The 23,305-nt window shown below is 41.0% G+C and overlaps 1 protein-coding gene across 1 annotated transcript in view; it reads left to right on the top strand.

Annotated features, from left to right (window-relative positions):
- Positions 1 to 23,305, top strand: part of FAM81A (family with sequence similarity 81, member A) — a 99,512-nt gene that overhangs the window by 3,535 nt on the left and 72,672 nt on the right. Inside the window, 3 exon segments of the mRNA XM_011940569.1 lie at positions 16,014 to 16,110; positions 17,388 to 17,716; positions 17,719 to 17,798. Of these exon segments, the coding sequence (XP_011795959.1) occupies positions 16,091 to 16,110; positions 17,388 to 17,716; positions 17,719 to 17,798 (429 nt within the window). The 5' untranslated portion in view covers positions 16,014 to 16,090.

The following is a 23,305-nucleotide window of genomic DNA, read 5'->3' as shown; positions in this document are numbered from 1 at the left end:
GAATTGCTTGAACCCAGGAGGTGGAGGTTGCAGTGAGCTGAGATCATACCACTGCACTCCAGCCTGAGTGACAGAGCAAGGCTCCATCTCTAAAAAAAAGAAACAAAGAAAAGTCGTAATAATTAAAATAATTCCCAACATACCTTTCAACCAAATTCTCTAAATATTAATTTTTAACACGCTTGCTTTACCTTTCTCACTCTGTCATATTCTCTCATTCTCTGTCTCTGTGTCTGTGTGCTTATGCACACACATATGTATATACATACACACATACATACATACATATGTTGTCGTTTTCCCTGAAGCATTTTAGAGTAAGTTGTAGACATGGTACACCTTTGTCCTCCTAAATACTCAAATGTGTATTTCCTTTTAAAAAGGACATTTTCTTGTGTAAGTGCCAAAATCGGAAAATTAGCATTAAGAGCTATTATCTAATCAACAGACCTTATTCATGTGCTATCTATTGACCTAATAGTGTCCTTCATAGCAAAAGAGGAGAAAAAAAGATCTTTATTGTTTTGTTCTGTTTTTGAGATAGAGTCTTGCTTGGTTGCCCAGGCTGGAGTGTAATGGCATGATCTCGGCTCACTGCAGCCTCCACCTCCCCGGTTCAAGCAATTCTCCTGCCTCAGCCTCCCGAATAGCTGGGGTTACAGGCACCTGCCATCATGCCTGGCTAACTTTTGTAATTTTGTAGAGATGGGGTTTCACCATGTTGGCCAGGCTGGTCTTGAACTCCTGACCTTAGGTGATACGCCTGCCTCGGCCTTCCAAAGTGCTGGGATTATGGGCGTGAGCCGCCGCACCTGGCCAAAAAAATCTTTTTTAAAAAAAAGATGTTTTCTGGTCCAGGATGCAATCCAGGATCTGTGTTACATTCATTATCATGCCTCTTTCATTTCCTCTGATCTGGGACAATTTCCCAGTCATTCTGTCTCTCGTGAACCTTGACACGTTTGAAGCGTGCAGTCCAGTTATGTAGTAGAACGCCCTGTAGCTTGGCCTTGTCTGATGTTTCTCATGAGTAGTGGAGTGTGTCCCTCTCAGTGCATTCCTTGATGACATTAGTGCCGTCATCCTCTTCTCTGTAACCAGAGCTTGAACACCTGGGGTTATTCTGACTTTTTGTTCCTTGCACTCCCACATCCATCCGGTCATTGGGTCAAGTTGAGGTGTTCCCTGCACAGTCTCCCTCCATTCGTGCCTTCCTTTGTGCTCCTACTGTCTCTGTCCTGTTTGGCGCAGTTGTGGAGTGAAGGCCTGTGCACACTGGCCTCAATCGACTGTTCCAGCCTAATCGGCCACTGCTTAGCAACAGGAACCCAAGTGTCCCATAGTCCTCAGCAATCGGTATTTCCTCTGCTTTGCCCCCTCTCCACCCCTTCTCATGCTGCTCTGAATTCACATCATTTACCCCTTTGAATATCAGACTCAAATGCCTGTTCCTCAAATGCTTTTCCTGATGGCCCAGTTCAAACTGATCCTGCCTTCTGCCCAGTGGCACTGGCCAGCGCCTCTGTTCTTGCACAGTGGCTTGCTAATCTTATTTCCCTGCAGAATGGAAGTTCCTGCAGTGTGGGGACTGTGTCTTGTTCAGCACTGTAGAGGCTCAATGAATATTTGTTGGCTGGACTAAATTATTTGATGAAATCATTAAGCAAGTGCACAGAACAACCATGGAGCTGTGTGCTAGCACGTGGTATGCGATGGTGGATGTGAGACCCATGCTTTACCCGAAGAGTCAGGTGGGTGTTGGCTCAAAATAGGATCTTTTTAGTAAAACGGTGGATAATTTGAGAAGGCATTTTCATTTTGTAAGTGGAAAAAATGATTCTTCCCTGATGACATCTTAACGTCGTGTGTATGTGTCAAGACAAAGAAAGAGCATATTTGATTTTTTTAAAAAAGAGTAGAGAAACTAACATAGCATATTAAAAATGGCCCATCTAGTTCTTCACACGCCAAATGAGCAGCTGAATGTGAGAGGAGTAATTTCTCCAGCTCCCTTCCTTCCTGGGAGCCCTGGAGCCACCTGCCTCCTCTGTCTGTCCTGCCTCCTCTGTCTCCTCTGCTGTCCTTCAGCCTGCCTCCCTACTCTACTCACTGTTTCTCTCTTCCCTTATTTCACTCTTTCTGTCTGTTCCTCTCTCTTAATTTTTCTACTGTTCTCCCTCTCCCTATTGACTATTTTATTTTATTTTTTTGACTTATTGGATGTGGTTTTATGTTCCATGAGTTTTTCCATATAAAAGCAGGTGATTTTTGCAAAAAGAGAAAACCCAATTGGTTTTTATGCCTTGGTGGTCTTTTGTCGACTCCCTTCCATGCTCAGTGGTTCTTGTTATTTTAAAAATGTAGTTATCAGTGATAATAAAATGGTTTATCGGAAGGAACATAATTACCTCTTTCTGGTACACCAGGAAAATTACTAGGAATGTGCTGGTTGATAAATATCAAGAAGCCTTAAATTTTCAGTTGCTGCCAAGGGAACATTGGTACTTGAGGTTGAAAATCAGATTTCAGTGTGGTGAAATCTCAGATTTCTGGGTGGCGAGCTGCTGAGCTTACTGGGAACTTCAGTCTTCCTCCCTGAAGGTGTCTGCGTTTGCTGACCGGTGGTCACCCCCTGCCCCACTTCAGAACGCGTTTGTGGAGATGACATTCTCTCTGGATGAAGCAACTACAGAAGTGCAGGCAAGAGATTCTGCTGCCGTCGCTGAGTGTGGCTTAAATAAAAAGCATGTTTATGTGGGAGAGAATGTGTGGGGGTTGCTTTTGCATTATGGAATTCTTAAAATTGTTGAACCGGGAAGATGTTATTCAGAAACCCCTGGTGCCTTCAGCTTGTTTTTTTGTTTATTTCAGGTTTCTTTTTCTCCCATTTTTAATTATCTCTGAAAAAACTCAAGAGTCCTCCCCTGCTCCTAAAATAGTTATAAAATTAATATGCTGTACTCAGGTCGTTACTCCACGTAAAAGAGTAGAAGACTCCCATGTTAAGCAGAGAAGTCCAGCCCCCTCTCTCTGAGTGTGAGAAAAAGGGCATAGACTGGAGACTGGATCTTTCTTCTGAGCCTGAATTCTTAGCTTTTCAGCCAGCGATTCATCGAGGGTAGAACCAAAAGTCACCACCGGCGTTCTGTCTGTACAAGAGTACACAGAATCGTGCCTTCCCCTCCTAGTTTAGTAGGTAGAGAGTTTACATGGGCTTTTAATAATGTTTTTTCTCTTCTAGCTGTTGCACTTGGCAGATTTCTTTTTTAACATTTGGTTATGTGTCTTTTCTAATGCTAGAAAGAAAAGTTGCCAAATATTGCTGTTGATTATAATAAAACAACCTAAAAGTAATGACTTCTTTTTTGGTGTGAGTGTCTGGGCACACTGCGGGGTGACCTCCAGCCTCCCGCCGAGCTCAAGCTGGAAGGGCACCTTCAGTCAGCAATCGATATATCATTTGGGTAGAGCAACTCAATAATGAAAACAGTGGGTCTTCCCAAATTAGAAAAACAAAAAGGTGAATGAACGAATATGTATGAGTGTCCCGTGAAGAGGCGCTGTGCTAGGCTTTGTGGAGATTACAGGTTCTTGTGGGATGTGGTTCCCACTGCCCTACAGCAGCTCAGCTGGGGAGACATAATCCATGAAAAGTTCAAATAACAATAGAAGATTTAAATAGCATTTCAAAATAGCTGTTATTAACAGAGGAGAACAAAAACCAATCTGTTTTTGCAAGGGTTCTCCTAAAAATGTTAACATCATTCTAAGCTGTGGAGAGGGGATTGAAGCAACATCAGTGACCAGTCATTGGGTTCTAGGGGTCTGTCTATAAATCTGTCTGGACCTGACAGAGGCCATGTGTGTATTGCAGATTGACCACCTCCCTTCAATTATGCAGAAATCTCTGCACTGGCTGGAAGAGCACTGTCAATGGTTTAAGCATTCTAAAGTTCACCTTTGTGGGTCAGAAACACATCACCCCTCACCCTTCTACCTCCAACAGAATTCCCTTTATGAATGTGATAGAATGGAAGGGAAAGAGTGCAAGTCTTGCTAAGTGGACTGAAGGTCATTTTCACAAAGGGCATTGAAAGTATCTCCTCTGGGACCCCGTGGAGGGACTTGCACTTTTCCTGGAACCTCAAGTTTTTGGAATACTGTGTTGGCATCACTCCAAAACCACTGGACCTGTACAACATGCTGATTCCCTGATGCACAGGTGATCCAGGCTTCAGTCCCAGCTTTGATGAGAGCACCAGCCTCAAGCCTTGTTCTGTGCCCACAAGGAAACGAAAGTAAAAATTGATAGCAAACTTACTTTAACTAAACCATAGTCTTTGCAGCCCAGAATCAGGCTTGTTTCTTGGTTTTGATCACTGTAAATGAACTATTTATGCTTTTTATTGTTATTGTCGTTCACTGGTTCATTCTTTTCTTCTAGAAGGTTTTATTTACATTTGTGTCATTGTGAAAATAGCACATTTGTTGAAGTATTTTGAAAATTAGGAAAAGCAGAATAAAAATGTACCTAGTGCCACTATTTATATTTCGATTTATTTCTTTCCACTGTTTTAAAAGATATGACTATACTAATACTTCTAGTGCTAGAATCCTTGCCTCACCCTCTCCAAGATGGTTGTAGGATTTCTGGATTGCTGAGGTGATGTACAGCTGCAAAAATGTCAAGATGTGTTAGGTAAGCTACATCTGCTGTTGGCCTAAGGACAGATGTTTTGGTGTGAGGATGCCCAATGTCTTAGAGACCATGTAAATCCTTGATGACGTACCCAAGTTTCCCTAGATCGGCCTCACAGCCATAATGCCATGTGCATTCGTCAATACGCTAGCCCAGTATATTTCTTCCAAGGACAGCTCAGCTATTCTAAAAAATTCTGGTCGGGAGTGGGGAGAATAGGTGAGCTGCCTATGAAGGAGACAGAGTGTGCTTATTTGCACTGTTTTCATTTCCTTTGCACATGATTTGGAGGCACTTCCCCAATTGGGACAGTGTGGTTAATTTGTGGAAAGCTCCTGCTACTAGCATTGGTCCTTCCTTTGGCCTTGTCAATCTAGATACATTGGCTTGGGAAATTAGGCATCCTGACCTCAATTGCACAGCCCTCTTCCTCCTTTTACCAAAGCACATGATTTAGCCAGATACCAACTATCCCCACCACAGAGATCATTCCAGCAATTTGGCATGGGGAAAGTTGGTAGGAGGATGAGTGAAGGGAGGGGAGGGGGAAACAGCGTTAAAGGTAGCCTCAAGACCATGGAGGCATCTAGGAGGGAGGAGGGCTCAGATACAGGAGAGAAGGAAGGCAGATAATTGGCGGCCTGGGCACTCAGCAGGGCAGTGGTTACCTTGTCCTTGACTTTGAGTCTCCTGCCTCATCCATCTTTCCTGGCCCATGGTCAAGCAGTCTTCTCACTGTGGGGAGAAAGTGAAGAGGGAGGAGCAAGAGGAGCAGGATATGGTAATGGTGCCAGTGGTAGTGGTGGTGGATAACTTCAACATTTGCAGGGTTGGCTGGGTGTGGTGGCTCAGGCCTGTAATCCCAGCGCTTTGGGAGTCCTAGATGGGTGGATCATGTGAGGTCAGGCGTTTGAGACCAGTATGGACTACATGGTGAAATCCTGTCTCTACTAAAAATACAAAAATTAGCTGGGTGTGGTGGCAGGCACCTGTAATCCCAGGTACTCGGGAGGCTGAGGCACAAGAATCACCTGAACCCGGGAGGTGGATGTTGCAGTGGGCGGAGATTGCGCCACTGCACTCCAGCCTGAGCCACAGAGCGAGACTGCCTGAAAGAAAAAAAAATTGCAGCATCCTTTAAACTCATGAGTCAAAATGTTTGCACCATGTAAATTGTGGTGCCTTGGAACAAAGCTCTGGTTCCCAGGCCCTGGTTATAATTCTAAATAATGTGTACTCTTGTACATTGTAGGGTGTTTGGTAAGGTAGATAGATAGATAGATAGATAGATAGATAGATAGATAGATAGATAGATAGATGATAGATAGATAGATAGATGATAGATAGATAGATGATAGATAGATAGATAGATAGATAGATAGATAGATAGATAGATAGATAGATAGATAGAGTGTACTATAAATCCACCTTGGTGGGTTTTGTTTTTTCTTTTTTACCTTAGCATTATAGCAAGGACATAAATACATAAATATATTCTTAGCGTTTTTTTGCTTTTTTGTTTTTTTGGAGACAATATCTAGGTAGCTCTGTTACCCAAGCTGGAGTGCAGTGTCATGCAGCCTTGAACTCCTGGGCTCAAACAATCCTCTTGCCTTAGGCTCCTGAGTATCTTGGACTACAGGTGTTCACCACCATGCCTGGCTAATTTATTTTTTATTGTTATTTTCTTGTAGAGACGAGGCATTGCTATGTTGCACAGGCTGGTCTTGAACTCCTGGCCTGAAGCGATCATCCTACTTCAGCCTCTCAAAATGTTGGGATTACAGGCATGTAATCCACATGCCTGGCCAGCTATTGATACTCTTTTGAGTGGATGTGCTGTGTTCTTTTTTTTTTTGAGACGGAGTCTTGCTCTGTCGCACGGGCTGGAGTGCAGTGGCCGGATCTCAGCTCACTGCAACCTCCGCCTCCCGGGTTTACGCCATTCTCCTGCCTCAGCCTCCCGAGTAGCTGGGACTACAGGCGCCCGCCACCTCACCCGGCTAGTTTTTTTTTTTTTTGAATTTTTTTAGTAGAGACAGGGTTTCACCGTGTTAGCCAGGATAGTCTTGATCTCCTGACCTCGTGATCCGCCCGTCTCGGCCTCCCAAAGTGCTGGGATTACAGGCTTGAGCCACCGCGCCCGGCCGAATATGCTGTGTTCTAACTGCTCTTCTATTGTTGGACATTTAACCAATAGCCATTTATAGAAATATTATCATCTAGTCAAGATCACATAGTATTAAGTATGGATAAAATGATTTAAGGGTAGAGATTTCATGGGGATTAGTTACTTTGCCATGGAATTCCAATTTCATGGTCCTAGAATGTATAGGGCAGGAGTGAGTTCTGTACATCCCCTGGAGTGTCTAACAATTTGACTCCCCTTTGAACTCTTGGTTTACATATTTTTTTAAGTGGGGGCAGGAAGAAGTAATTTCTTTTAAATTGACACAGTGAAAAATTAAGTTTAAGAAGTAAAAGATACATTTAGTCAAAGCTCCCAGTGTTCTATCTATTCCTGTCTATTTTTCACTTAGAAAGAAATATGACCCTGACTTGGTATTTGTCATTTCCACATTCATCTTTAGATGTTACAGATTTGGCATATTACTTGGCATGTTTTAAACCTTTATAAAATGACATTGTATAGTGTTCCTATCCTTCTTCAGCTTACTTTTTTCACTTAATTTATTTGTGAGATTCATTCACATTGGGGCTTGTAATTATAATTCATCGTTTTCTCTTTCTTTCCTTTTATTTATTTATTTTTTTGAGACAAAATCTCACTCTGTTGCTCAGGCTGGAATGCAGTGGCGAGATCACTGCTCACTGCAGCCTTGACCTCCCCAGGCTCAGGTGATCCTCCCACTTTAGCCCCTTAGTAGCTGGGACAATAGGTGTGTGCCACCACACCCAGCTAATTTTTTTTTTTAATGGAGATGGGGTTGCCATGTTGCCCAGGCCCACTCCTGGGCTCAAGCCATCTGCCACCTCGGCCTCCCAAAGGGCTGGGATTACAGGCCTGAGCCACTGCACCTAGCTGCTAATTCATTTATTTTCAATCCTATTTGTTCTTTCATTGCATGAATATGTCACAGTTTATTCCTCCATTTGCCTAATGATGGGCGTTCATTCCCACCTCCTCATTTTTTTGCTGTTAGAAACAATGCTACCTTGAGTATTCTTGCAAATGTCTCCTTAAGAGCACATTTGGAAAGTTTTTTGAGGATTCGTTAGTAGTAGAATTATTAGGTCATTAGGTTTGTTCATCTTCAGCTTTACTAGATATTGAACACTGCTTTCTAAAGTGGTAGTATCAATTCACACTCCCATCTGGTGTTCCTGTTCCATATATATTCTTGTCAATACTTGATCTTATCAGACTTGATTTTTTGGCAGGCTGATGTGATGAAACGGTATGTCTGGGGGATTTTATTTCTTATGGCAAATTAGATTTGTTTTATAATTTGCTTCCATTGGCCAGAACAGAACCAAAGTTACATATATTGAAAACAACAACAACAAAACTTGTTCAAGTGCTTGTCCTTCAATATTCTTTTAAGATTTGCCAAGCAAGACAGCCATTTGGAAATCTATTTAGACTTAAAACTTAGATTATAAAATAAATATTCTATTTCCAGTGAACAGAATTGCACCCTGTGTAATTTGGTATTAGAACTTCAGCTGACTCCAACTGCCCACTGAGTACAGGTGACTGTCAGTTGGCTGGTCTCTGGGTGCTGTATTCTCTTGGTTAGAAGCAAGTCACAGGTCCCACCCACACTCAAAGGGAGAGGACCATGCAAGGTGTTAACACTAAGAGAAGGCGGGTCAGGCAGGGTGGGGTGGGGGGGGGGCACCGTATGAGTCTGTCCACCACAGCAGGGACCATTTTTGATCATTATGCTTCAGCATCATGGTTTCCAGTGTCATGGGTGTAGATCAGCATTGTTAGGGTGATCAGAGACTATCCGGAGGCTGACTTACCCAGCCTGGTTCCTGTTGGAAGTGAAATTCCGACATATTAATTCACATCGAGAAAAGTAGCTGGCAGATAGACTTAGGCTTGTGTTTACCAATTCCTGTGTACTCTCCTTTTATGCACAGCTTTATGGGAAGCTAAAAGATGTAGTTGATGAGTATGGACTCAGGGCAAGGAGTGAACAGGATTATCTTTACGCTAATGTCATTGGACCATGAGAGCCTAATGCATCTCCCTCTATTATAGAACTTTCCTGCTGCCCTGGATTCTTAGGTCCTTGGAAACACCAATAATTTTTTTTTTTGTGATAGAGTCTCACTCTATCCAGACCAGGCTAGAAGGCAACGGTGTGATCTGGGCTTACTACAACCTCTGTCTCCCGGATTCAAGTGATTCTTCTGCTTGAGCCTCCTGAGTAGCTCGGATAACAGGTGTGGACCATCACGCTCTGCTAATTTTTGTATTTTCAGTAGAAATGCGGTTTCATCCTGTTGGCCCCGCTGGTCTTGAACTCCTGACCTCAAATGATCCATCCACCTCAGCCTCCCAAAGTGCTGGGATTATAGGCATGAGCCACCACGTCTGGTCACCAATATGTTTTGTCTTTTCAGATTCTGCTTTTAGTAGACATGCTGTGTATACCATCCTCCTTTCTGGTTGCACATTCATTCTTGAGCCAGAATATAATTCAATTGATTATATTCAACAGCATGAAATTAATTCAATTCAGTTATCTCTCCTGGACATTCACACACCCAGCAAACATTTACTGATCAGCTCTGATGTGCCAGGTGCTTGGGATATAGCTGTGGACAATACAGCTCCTCGTGGAGCATGCAGCATAAAGCCAAAGATGGATATTGAACTAGTATGATGAGTGCTTGCTGATTTCAGTAGTGAGTGTCAGCAGTGTCTTGGATCGTTTTTCTAAATCAGCTGTTCCCATCTCTTTCTGATTCTTCAGATTTCATTGTCAGAGTCCCATCTTAACTTGGATTTTGCAGTCTTCCCCATTGACTTTCTACACTACTTGCATCATTTTGTAGAGCAAAGGAAAGGAAAATAAGATACCAAAAAGCTGAACTAATCCATGATTATAAATGCTATTTCAGTGAAAATGTCCATCATTAAGAGGCTGGCTAACAATTATGGTAGATCCATTCAGTAGACTGTCATGCAGACATTAAAGACGGTGATGTAGGCTGAGCGTAGTGGCTCACACCTATAATTCCAGCACTTTGGGAGGCCAAGGTGGGAGGATTACTTGAGGCTGGGAGTTTGAGGCCAGCCTGGGCAATATAGTAAGACCTCATCTCTGTAAAAAAATTGAAAAATTAGCCAGATATGGTGTTACAGGCCCGTGGTCCCAGTTACTCTGGAGGCTGAGGCAGGAGGGTTGCTTGAGCCTAGGAGTTGGAGGCTGCAGTGGGCTATGACCAAGCCAGTGTACTCTAGCCTCGGTGACAGAATGAGACCCTGTCTCACAAAAAAAATTTTAATGGTGATGTATATCTTTATATATTGACATGGAATCATGCTTATGATGTAGTGTCAATTCGTAAATGCAGCATACACATAGTCTATGAAGTATTATATTATATATTTATTTATTTTGAAACCGGATCTCACTGTGTCACCCGAGCTGGAGTGCAGTGGCATGATCTCAGGTCACAGCAGCTTCCAACTTACCAGGCTCAGGTGGTCCTCCTACCTTAGCCTCCTAAGTAGCTGGGACTGCAGGCATACACCAACATACCTGCCTAATTTTTGCATTTTTTATAGAGATAGGGTTTTGCTATGTTGGCCAGGCTAGTCTTGAACTCCTGACCTCAAGTAATCCTATTCCCTTGGCCTCCCAAAGTGCTGGGATCATAGACATCTGCCACCGCTCCTGGCTGAAAGTTTTATTTTAAAAATCAGATAGGTATTCTATCAGATGTGCATAAAGGGATATTAGCCAGGAAAGGGAAAGGAACCAACCCTTGCTGGAAGATTATCCAGTGCCCTAAGGCCAGACACTGTTTTGGATACTCCATAGCCTCCTGTGGCTAATGCCTGGTGATGCAGAGGCTGAGGTCCTAGGTTCAAATCTCTGCTCTACTTCTCCGTAGCTACGTGATGTTGGGCCAGTTGCTGAACATTTCATAGTCTCTTTCCTCTGGTTCAATGTTGATAAGAAGAGTAATCCTTTACAAACAATTGTAATGATAAATTAAACTAATGCACATACATGTGCTTCATGAGTACCTGACCTTCACGAGTAAGCAGTTACTCCTTACATTATGTGTGAGCAGCTGTTAGTTATGTGACCCCCAACCGAACCAGCTCAGGTGGGCCCACTGAGATCGTGCAGATAGTGGGGAAGCCAGGATTCAAGCAAGAGCCTTTCTGATCCTACCAGCATGTTTTCTATGAGAGAAAAATATGTTGGACTGTAGTTGTGTAAAGGGAGAGTGAGAGAAAGAGGGATGAGAGAGACAGTAGAAGAAGGAAAACAGGCAGGAAAAATGGGAAGTGAAGAGAAAGGGCAAAGGAAAATGAAGAGGAATCAATGGCAGGGAAAGCAAAAAAAGAAAAAAAATTGTGAGGGAGGAGGCAGGGAGAAGGTAAGGGAGAAGAGCTGGAAGAGGGTAGGGAGGGAGGCAAGAGGAGAGAGAGGAATGAGAAGCCCTAGGTGAATCTCCACGCCTCTCCTGCTACTCCAGCCAGGTCCCATCTCTGGGCTGCCTGAATTCGCAGTCTAGTCACCAGGGCCTTGGGCCTGCATGCACCGCTGTGCCTTCCCATCTCCTCCGACTCCTGCCTGCCTGGGAGGCCCTTGCCTTCCACCATCCCACAATTTTCTGTCACTCCTCAGGGCCTGCCGTTCAAGTCCAAAGGCCTGAGGGTGCTGTTGGAGGTGAGTTAGAGAACAACTCCCAGCTGTCTTTCCAGACAAACCTTCCACTGTTCCCGCCCTCTATCCTTTCACTCTGTTTTTAGCTACAAGGAAATAGGGTTTTCTTTCACCATATTACAACCGCTTTATTCATAAATGCTTTGCCTATTTTCTATTCTGATGGTTGGGCATAATGTATCAATCCTGTATTTTAATAGTGAAATGAAAAATTAACTGTTTTTACATGATTGATATTCAACTCTTTAGTAAAAATTGTTATTTTAATTTGTTAAATTCATTTACCATTTTACATTAAAATGGTGTGGCAGGTTTTTCTACTCAGTGTCACGTTACTTATAAAACTATAATAATTTGCATTAATGTCTTCTTTTTCATTAAAATATTAAAATACTCATCTCTATGTATATCTACTTCCTTTTTTGTTTCTCCCTTTATAGAATCCTCATAATCACAAATAATGATTTTGATTTAGATAATAGCAGTTCACTTGAGTCTTCTGTGAACTCCTGAATTCTATTTATATATTGCATATTTGGGGCATTTGGATTGTTTTTCTTTTTTCTTTTTTTTGAGACAAGGTCTTACTGTGTCACCTAGGCTAGAGTGCAGTGGTGCATTCATGGCTTACTGCAGCCTTGACCTCCCAGGCTCGGGTGATTTTCCCACGTTAGCCTCTCAGGTAGCTGGGACTACAGGTGCACACCACCACGTCCAGCTAATTTTTTTTTTTTTTTTATTTTTTATAGAGACAGGGTTTTGCTATGTTGCCCAGGCTGGTCTCAAACTCCTATGCTCAAGAAATCCTCCCACCTTAGCCTCCCAGGTGGGACTACAGGTGTGTGCCACCATACCTGGCTAATTTTTTTTTTGGATTTTTTATAGAGATGGGATTTTGCCATGTTACCCAGGCTGGTCCCAAACTCCTGGGCTCACCCTAGCCTCCCAGGTAGCTGGGACTACGGGTGTGTGCCACCATACCTGGCTAACTTTTTTTTTTTTGTAGAGACGGTGTTTCACCATGTTGCCCAGGCTGGTCTCAAACTCCTGAGCTCAAGTGATCCACCCACCTCAACCTCCCAAAGTGCTGGGATTACAGGCCACAGTGCCTGGCCCCGGATTTTATTTTTTCTTATTTTTTCCCATTCTTTTCTTCTTGCTTTACCTACCTGTCCCTTCCCCCAACTTCTCCCAATTTTAAAACCGTATAAAGTGGAGGTTGTTTAATATATTGTTTAATATAGTGGAATCACAGCACAATCAAAACAGCATGAAACCCAGACCTGTGTGATAAAGTTGTAGACAGATCTGTGGTATCAGTGGTCAGATTTACAAATGTACAGAAGATGATAACCTCAGGCAGGTAAGCCAGAATTAACAACAGGAAGATCTGCAAACGATGCTTGAGAGGTTATTTAATCCTGTGACTTATTCATTATCAATCTTTATTCATCTGCAATATAGATCCCACGTTCTGGCAAAGATTCGTGGTGCTAACAAACCAAGCGACCTGCCAGATATGCAGATCCTCACCAGATTCATAAAGGGCACCCATTCTGAATAATGTGTCTTGTGAGCTCATACCTTATGAAATTTCTTGTCATAGAGCTGCATAGCACTTAGGAGGGTTTGCTTCTGAAAAGCCATCTCCGATAATCAGTGGTATGGCTTGACTTTTGTGGCTCTGTTCAGGTAGATGAAATGACCTTCAGAGAAGGGGATGCCAAAGTCTCCATTCTTTCAGATACTTATTGAGTGTCTAATTTTTGGAATTCAGTCTTGGTAAATAATTATACTTTTTAACTAAACTGTATTGTCTTGTATCTTTATTGCTGCAGTTTCTGATCTGGAAGTGCTGGTCATTCACTCAGTCATTAACAAACACATATGGATACTTCTAGGTCAGCCCTGTGTCTATTAAGATTTGAAACATGCCCATAAGGAGTGTGTGGTTTAGTAGGGGAGCTTGACTATTAAACAACTAAAAAGAATAGAGCATAATAAATAGTATATAGACAGATAAAGAGCTGGAGAAATGCAAAAGAGAGAACCATTTTATAGACTGGAGGGGCTAGTGAGGCCTTAAAGAGTGCATGAGTTTTCTAGGCTGGCAGGGGTGCGAAGGGCATTTCCCATAGAGTGCAGGACATCCAAGGACGGTGGTGGATGGGGTGGCAGGGGGAGGGTTCCGGGTGACTGGAGCAGATGATTGTGGTAAGGAGTGGCCAAATATGAGGCTGGAAGAACAGGTTAGGCAGGCCAGAGCATGTTGAGAAGAAAGGAAGTAGAGGTTGGAGTGTTGGAGAGAAGGTGTGGAACAATCTCTCCATCCCCTATTTTGGGAAAGCCTACTCATTCTCATCAGTTCTTCCTGACCTAGCTGCTACCCAGGAAAAATCGGCCCCTCTCCTGTTTTCCCTCCCCATGTGTTTTTGTTCATAGGGTTAGCCACTTAACCCATTGTTTTTGTTTGTTTGTATTTGAGACAGAGTCTCCTCTGTTGCCCAGGCTGGAGTGCAGTGGCGCTATCATGTCTCACTGTAGCCTCAACCTCCCTAGGCTCAGGTGATCCTCCTGAGTAGCCTCCAGAGTAGCTGGGACTACAGGTGTGCATCACTATGCCTCGCTAATTTTTGTATTTTTTGTAGAGATGGGGTTTCGCCATGTTGCCCAGCTGACCTCGAACTCCTGGGCTTGAACTCCTGGGCTCAAGCAGTCCTCCCACTTTGGTCTCCCAAAGTGCTGGGATTACAGGCATGAGCCACGACCCATTGTTTTCTGGTTAGTTTAGATGACTTCTCCTGAGGGAAGGGATTTTTGTTTTTCCTCGTTAGGTTACTTAATTACCTAATAGATGCCAAATACATGTTTCTTAAGTTAGGCTACTCTGTAGATTAATATCTCGACTGAGATGTCTTACAACTTTAAAACTGTAAAGATTCTGTGATTCTAAATAACAGCATTTCCCACACTGGCCTAATTTTATTTATGGTGGTCCCCCCTTATCAGTGGTTTCACTTTTCACCTTATCCAAGGTCAACCATTGTCAAAAATATTAAATAAAACATTCTAGAAGTAAACAATTCATAAGTTTTAAATTGTGTGCTGTTCTGAATAGTGTGATGAAATCTTGTGTGATCCTGCTCCCTCCTGCCCAGAATGGGAATCATCCTCTTGTCCAGCATGTCCACACCATGTATACCCAGACCTGTGAGTCACTTAATAGCCATCTCTGTTATCAGATTGACAGTTGGGATATTGCAGTGCTTGTGACCAAGTAACCCTTATTTTACTTCATAATGGCCCCAAAGTGCAAGAGTACTGTGCCTAATTTATGCATTAAACTTAATCATGGGTATGTATGTGCAGGAAAAAGTAGTATATATAGGCTTCGGTTTCAGGCATCCTCTGGGGGTCTTGGAATGTATCCCCTGCAGATAAGGGAGGGCTACTGTAGTCTATATGGCAGAAATTCTTCTCTCTGACCCTGAAGAACTCTTTGGGCACCATAGCTTGTTTGGCATGAATGACTTTCTTTTCCTTAAATGTAATTTGTTTCAAGTTCTTTGTCTAAGAAAGTGAAATGTTCACATTTTGAAACTCCAAAAATAAAACACTAGAGAGATGATGCCAAAACAGTGATTTCAATCAGAAATGCTTTCTGAATCCAGCATCTAAATGAGGATTAATTATGGAATCAGATCATGGTTAGTAGGTACTCATTGTTTTAAGGCAATTGATAGCAGTATTGAGGAACCTAAAAAAGTATTTTAAACATCCTCTAGTGTTTTTCGTATTTCTAATGAGTTGCGATGGCCAAATGTTCCTTATACACAAGATGAAATATAAATGATTGTATCTTCTTATAAAGTTTTCAAGTTCTAATGAAGAATATCATTCTCATTCCCTTGGTGAATAGATATCTTCCCACAAATCAGATCACATTGATCATGTGCTATTTTATTTGAGATTAATTTAGAAATAAGTGCTCTTCATTTACGATGGAACTAGTAGTAAAATTTTTCTGAGATCAAATTTACTGAGGTAGTTGCCTGCAAATTTCTACAGAGAAGTGTAAGATTGAATAAGCCTATTAAAGACACTCTAGTTTCTGTTAAAGTGGTTTCTCAAGCTTGAGATGCAGATTTGAAGTGAGGAAACTTCAGGAAGCTCCATGGCACAGTCCCTGTTGATCTGTCTTGCAAGGCTTAGCAGTATTAATTTCAGAAGAGCTTTGATTTTGCTTGATTGCTTTTCTTCTTATTTGGAAACATATGCTGTTTATTTCATATATATGATACAAGGCATTTAATAATATAACTGATCAGTGTTTCAACATAATGTATGATCCACTTAGCAGCTTAATAATAAGCTTTTGAGGTTAAGTTCTAGATATAAACTGTTAAATAATTTAGTGCTTATTTTTTCAACAGATGTGAATTATTAAAAAGAAAATGGCCCAACGGAGCACTGTATTTCCTTCTCGTGTCACCAAGGAAAGGTATAATTTATGGAAAATATGCATCTAAGGTATACTTTTCCTTTCCACTCATCCCATGGGGGCTGCTAGTGGGTGTGATAGTTATAAATGAAAGCTTGGGCTGTCACATTATCCAAGAATGGTTTTATTCAAGGGCAAGAGAAACACTGTTGTGTGCTCTAACTTTCAATTTATAGGATACTGTGGACCACTCAGTGACCCCAAGAAGTAGAGATTTCACAGTAGTCCTGCAGTAGGTAGTCCTGTCGAGAGTGAAATATAACTCTGGGGACTTGAGGCTAACATCCCTGTTAAGCTTTTTAAATCAGAAGTTGCAGATTAGGGGCCTATCGGCCAAAATTGGCTCGTGAAGTACATTGCTTGGCCTGCATGCTCTTGAATACGTTTTTTGGAGACAGGGTCTCACTCTGTTGCCCAGGCTAGAGTGCAGTGGCACAGTCACAGCTCACTGCAGCCTTGACCTCCTGGGCTTAGGTGATCGCCCACCTAGCTTCCTGAGTAGCTGGGACTATAGGTATGTGCCACCATGCCCAGCTAATTTTTAAATAATTTTTTGTAGAGATAGGGTCTCCTTGTGTTGCCCAGACTGATCTTGAACTCCTGGGCTCAAGCAATCCTGCCACCTCAGCCACCCAAAGTGTTGCACTTACAGGTGTGAACCACCGCGCTGGCCTTAAATACTTTCAAAATGAATCGTTAACATTTTAAAATCAAGTGATTTCACAATCAAGTCTGGATTTGCTAGCTCTTCTTGAAATATCAGATGATCTGGAAAAAGGGACCTGAAGTCCCTGATGGTTACTGGTGGGTGCAGCAGAACCGTGGCTCCCTTTAGCTGGAAATGCCCTTTCCAGTTCTCCAAAGTCCCTAACACTCCCTATTGCCTCATATGTAGTATGCTTCACTCATTTATGTCACCTGCCTGACCCACGTAGGCATTGACTTTGTAACCACTGTTTCAGAAAGGGAGGAGGAGGAGAAGAGCATGTTAGGAGACTTTGTTTGAACTTGATCTTGATAACATAGATTATATTGGGGAGACATCTCGGTGTACCAAATTCTGCCAGCCTCTTGCTCTTGGAAGCCATGGAGACCACTTCTAGCACACTTAAATCTGTGGGCATGATTATTTAAAGATCTTTCCCGGCTCGTGAAGAAAACTCTTTTAGGCAGAAATCCTGCCTCAAACCCTATTTAGCATGTGGTTACAGATAATTTGTATTTCCAAACCTCTCTGGGAAGTTTTGAATCTGGCTTTAAAAATTCTCTTTTCCCAGTGAACAGCCCTCATGATTCCCTTCTGCAGGCGAGTGAGAACCATGCCCCGACACAGCCAGTCCCTGACCATGGCACCGTACTCATCTGTAAGCCTCGTGGAGCAACTGGAAGACAGGATCCTCTGCCACGAGAAAACCACCGCCGCCCTTGTAGAGCACGCCTTTCGGATTAAAGACGACATTGTCAACAGTTTGCAGAAAATGCAAAACAAAGGGGGAGGTGACCGCTTGGCCAGGCTTTTCTTGGAGGAGCATATCAGAAACATAACTGCCATAGTGAAGCAACTTAATCGGGATATCGAGGTAAGGTTTGTGAAAGTAGGGTGGCCTATGTCCCTTGCCACAGAATTGCCCCATGTCAGAGGTCACCTAAGTCTAATTCCTACCTCCTAGGCAGTAATGCATTTAGAACAAAGCTGTCTGTCTTGTCTATTCTTAATGATCGCCAAGGAGACAGCTTGCGGAAATATCCTAATTAAATTTATTCCAGTATTTGATAACAGTGACTGTCAGTGTTATGTTTAATCTAAATTTACCTTGCTGATTATTAAATGACTTTATTTTGTTTGACTCTTAATGAAGAGAGGGAAGAACTAGTCAAATAGTTTCTCTCTATAATCTTTCATATCTTTGAAGACAGCTATTAAGTCAATTACTAAGGTCAGACTTTGTTGCTTCAGGTTAAATGTTTCTAGTTCATAATGATTATATGTAATACAGTTGATAACTCAAACAGTTTAGGCATTTGAATTGCTCCTCAGACTCCCCTTTTTATTGCTGTAGTTTTCTTTGGAATGAGACCAATAAAAGGCCAATATTGTCTATTTTTAGAATTGGTAGATTTATTGGTATTTATTGAGCAATCACAGAGACCACACAGTTTAGTTCAGAAAGCTTCAGATCATTTAGAGCTTGGGTTTCCCTCACTATTCAGTGTTCATATCTTTCACATGTAATGATTGAATATATGAATAATAGATGTATGGCTAGATTAAGGAAAACTTTTGTTTCCTGTGATGGAGATTATATCTGAATTATGCTTCCTAAAATTAAACCTCATTTCTTTTTTTTTCCATTGTCAGATTTGTATTTATTTATTTATTTTAATGACTTTATTGAGATATAATGTAAATGTCACAAAAAGTGTAAACTTAAATGATTTTTAGTAAATTTATAAAATTGTGCAACCTCAACACAATTCAATTTTAGGGCACTGCCATCACCTTCCCAAAATTCGCATAAACCTGTTTGCAGTCAAGTCCTACTTATACCCCAGCCCCAGGCAACCATTCATCTACTTTCTATCTCTAGAAATTGGTCTTTTCCAGACATTTCATATAAATGGAAACCTTACAATATGAGGTCTTTCACATCTGGCTTCTTTCTTTCCTTTTCTTTCTTTCTTTCTTTTTTGTTTGTTTGTTTTTGTTTTGAATGCAGTCGTGCAATCGTGGCTCACTGAAGCCTTGACCTCCCAGACTCAACCAATCCTCCTATGTCAGCCTCCCAAGTAGCTGGGACTACAGGTGTGCACTATCACGCTCAGCTAATTTTTGTATTTTTAATATTACAAGGTCCATCCATAATGTAGTATTTTTTGTAGAGACATGGTCTCACTGTGTTGCCCAGGCAGGGCTTGAACTCCTAGGCTCAAGCAATCTGTCTGCCTCAGCCTCCCAAAGTGCTGGGATTTCAGACATGAGCCAATGCACCCAGCTGATGATCTCCTTTTTTTTAATTAATATTACAAGGTCCATCCATAATGTAGTATTTTTTGTAGAGACATGGTCTCACTGTGTTGCCCAGGCAGGGCTTGAACTCCTAGGCTCAAGCGATCTGTCTGCCTCAGCCTCCCAAAGTGCTGGGATTACAGATGTGAGCCACTGTACAGCCTGTCCTCTCTTATTTAGCATAATCTTTCTGCGGTTCAGACATATCCTAGCATGTATCATATTCCTTTTTATGTCTGAGTAATACTCTATTTTCTGGATATACCACATTGTATTTATCTATTCAGGAACTGATGGACATTTGGATTGTTTCCAGTTCTTAGCTTTTATGAGTAAAGCTGCTGTGAACACTTGTGACAGGTCTTTGATGTACAAATATGTCTTTACTTCTCTTGGGTAAATTACTAGGAGTAGAATTTCTGGGTCTTATAGTGAGCTTATGTTTAACTTTTTAAAACATAGCCAAATAATTTTCCAAAGTAGCTATAACATTTTACAATCCCACAAGCAATGTATGAAGGTTCCAGTTTCTCTAGCCCTCAGCAATACTTGGCATTATCTTTTTTTATTGTAGTCATTCTAATGGATGTGTAGTGGTATCTCATTATGGTTTAAATTTGTATTTTCCTAGTGACTAATGATCTTGAATGCCTTTTCGTATGCTTATTGATCATTTGTATGTCTTTGTTGGTGAAATGTCTAAGTCTTCTACCCATTTGTTAAAAATTAGATTTTCTTCATTGTGGGAAAAAAGCTACCATTTTAACCATTTTAAGTGTACAATCTAATGATATTAAGTACATTCACAATGTTGGGCAATCGTTATTACTGTCTATTTCCAGAAGGTTTCCATCATCCAAAACTGAGACTTTGTTCCCATTAAAAAGTAACCCCCCACTCCACTTTCCCCTCAGCCCCTGGTGACATCTATTCTATTTTCTGTCCTTATGAATTTACTTATTCTAGCTACTTCATATAAGTGGAATCAGACAATAATTTGTCCTTTTGTGTCTGGCTTTTCTCACTTAGCATAATGATTTCAAGGTCCATCTGTAATGTAACAGGTATCAGAATTCATTTTTACATTGGGTTATTTGTCATATTATTGATAATTTATGCAAGTTTTTATGTAGTTTAGATACAATTCCCTTATCAGAAATGTGATTTACAAATATTTTCTCCCATTCTGTGGCTTATATTTTCATTTTCGTAATAGTGTGTCTTTTGAAGTATGAACATTTTTAGTTTTAATGAAGTCTAATATCAATTTTTTTCTTTAATGGTTTATTCTTTTGGTGTTGTGTCTTTACAACTATTTGCTTATTAACTCAAGGTCACAAAGATTTTCCCCTATGTTTAATTCAAGATTCTCACTTGCACTTGCACAAGATTCTCTCATGCACTTAGGTCTGTGAACTATTTTGAGGTAATGTTTGTATATGGTGTGAGGTAAGGGTATAAGTTAATTTTTTTTCGTCTTGCTATCCTAGGAAAATCTATCCTTTTCCCATTTGTCCTTTTGTTGAAAATCAATTGACCAAAAAATATAAGGGTTTATTTCTGGATTCCACTGATCTGTATGATTTTCTTAATGTCAATACCACATTGTCTTGATTTCTAGTTTTAGAGTATATTTTTGAAATAAGGTAATATAAATTCTCCAACTATATTCTTTTTAAAAGGTATTTTTGGGCTAGTCTATGTCCTTTGCATTTTCAATTAAATTTTAGGATTAGCTTATCAGTTTATATTAAAAAGGTGACTTTGATAGACATTGCTTTGCATGTATAGATTTTAAAAAGGCTGGGTGCAGTGGCTCACACTTGTAATCCCAGCACTTTGGGAGGCAGAAGTAGGAGAATCACTTGAGCCCAGGAATTTGAGACCAGCCTGAGCAACACAGTGAGATCCTATCTTTCTCTAAAAATAATAATAACAATAATAATAAAAAGAAATGATGTATAGATCCATTTGGGGAGAGTTGCCATCTTAATACTGTGCCTGATTGTTCAGGGAACCAACTTTTGGTTTTATTGGTCAGATTATTTTGTTTTTGTTACTAATTTTAAAATTTTAAAATTGACAGACAATAATTATATATATTATTGGGGTACATAGTGATGTTTCAATACATCTAATATTCAGTGACCAGATCAAGGTAATTTTGTGGTCCTTTAACAAATTGCTATATCTCCTTCCCTTCCCCCTACCCATCCCATCCTCTAGTATTCTCTATTCTAATTTTTACTTCTTTGAGATCAACTTTTTTTAGCTTTCACATATGAGTAAGAACATGCAGTGTTTAACTTTCTGTTCCTGGCTTATTTCACATAACATAATGTCCTGCTGTTCTATCCGTGTTGCTGCAAAAGACAGAATTTTGTTCTTTTTTATGGCTGATAGTATTCCATTGTATATATATACCACATTGTCTTTATCCATTCATCCATTGTTGGACACCTAGGTTTGACTCCATATCTTGGCTATTACGAATAGTGCTGCAATAAACATGGGGGTGCAGAAGTCTCTTCAGTATACTGATTTCCTTTTCTTTGGATAAATTCCCAGTAGTGGGATTGCTGGATCATATGGTAGTTCTATTTATAGTTTTTTTGAGGAACCTCCATACTTTTCTCCATAGTGGCTGTACTAGTTTACATTCCCGCCAACAGTGTATAAGAGCTCCCTTTTCTCTGCATACTTGCCAGCATGTGTTACTTTTTGTGTTTTGGTATAGCCGTTATAACTGGAGTGAGATGATACTTCATTGTGATTTTGATTTGCATTTCCCTGATAGTGATATTGGGCCTTTTCTCATATATTTGTTTGCCATTTGTATGTCTTCTTTTGAGAAACATTTGTTCACATCATTTACCCATTTAAAAAATTGGATATTTTTTGCTGTTGAGATGTTTGAGTTCCTTCTGTATTCTGGATACTAGTCTTATTAGATGAATAGTTTGCAGGTATTTTTCTCCCATCCTGTAGGTTGTATTTTCACTTTGTTGATTGTTTCCTTTACTTTGCAGAAGCGTTTTTGTTTGATATAATCCATTTGTTTATTTTTGCTTTTGTTGTCTGTGCTTTTGAGGTCTTATTAATAAAATCTTCTCCTAGACCAGTGTCCAGAAGTGTTTCCCCTATGTTTTATTCTAGTAGTTTTATCATGTTGGGCCTTACATTTAGGTCTTTTGCACATTTGGAGTTTGTTTTCGTACAGGGTGAGAGGTGGGGGCCTAGTTTAATTCTTCCGCATATGGATGTCCAGTTTTCCCAGCACCGTTTGTTGAAGATTTGTCTTTTCCTCAATGAGTGTTCTTGGCACCTTTGTCCAAAATCAGATGGCTGTAGATACGTGGATTGATTTCTAGGTTCTCTTTTCTGTTCTATTGTTCTATGTGTCTGTTTTTGTGCCAGTACCGTGCTGTTTTGGTTACTACAACTATGTAGTGTATTTTGAGGTCTGGTAGTGTGATGTCTCTGGCTTTGTTCTTGTTTGTTTGTTTGTTTATTTATTTATTGAGATAGAGTCTCACTCTTTTGCCCAGGCTAGAGTGCAGTGGCATGATATTGGCTCACTGCAACCTCAGCCTCCCAGGTTCAAGTGTTTCTCCTGCCTCAGCTTCCCAAGTAGTTGAGATTATAGGCACATGTCATCACGCCAGGCTAATTATCATATTTTTAGTAGAGACGGGGTTTCACCATGTTGACTAGGCTGGTCTCCAACTCCTGACCTCAGGTTATCCACCCATCTCGGCCTCCCAAAGTGCTGGGATTACAGGCGTGAGCCACCGCGCCCAGCCCTAGCTTTGTTCTTTTCGCTCAGGGTTGCTTTGGCTATTTGGGGTCTTTTGCGGTTCCATACAAATTTTAGGGGTTATGATTGGGCACAGAGAACATCCTTTTTCTTTTGTTTTCTTTTCTTTTTTTTTTTTTTAATTATACTTTAAGTTCTAGGGTACATGTGCACAATGTGCAGGTTTGATACATAGGTATATACATGTGCCATGTTGGTTTGATGCACCCATCAACTCATCATTTACATTAGGTATTTCTCCTAATGCTATTCCTCCCACAGCCCTCCACCCACCGACAGACCCTGGCATGTGATGTTCCTCGCCCTGTGTCCAAGTGATCTCATTGTTCAGTTCCCGCCTATGAGTGAGAACATGCAGTGTTTGATTTTCTGTCCTTGTGATAGTTTGCTGAGAATTATG

Source organism: Colobus angolensis, unplaced genomic scaffold (assembly GCF_000951035.1).
Source record: "Colobus angolensis palliatus isolate OR3802 unplaced genomic scaffold, Cang.pa_1.0 Scaffold19, whole genome shotgun sequence".
In the NCBI taxonomy this organism is placed as follows: domain Eukaryota; kingdom Metazoa; phylum Chordata; class Mammalia; order Primates; family Cercopithecidae; genus Colobus; species Colobus angolensis.
This window is presented reverse-complemented; position numbering and strand designations above follow the sequence as displayed.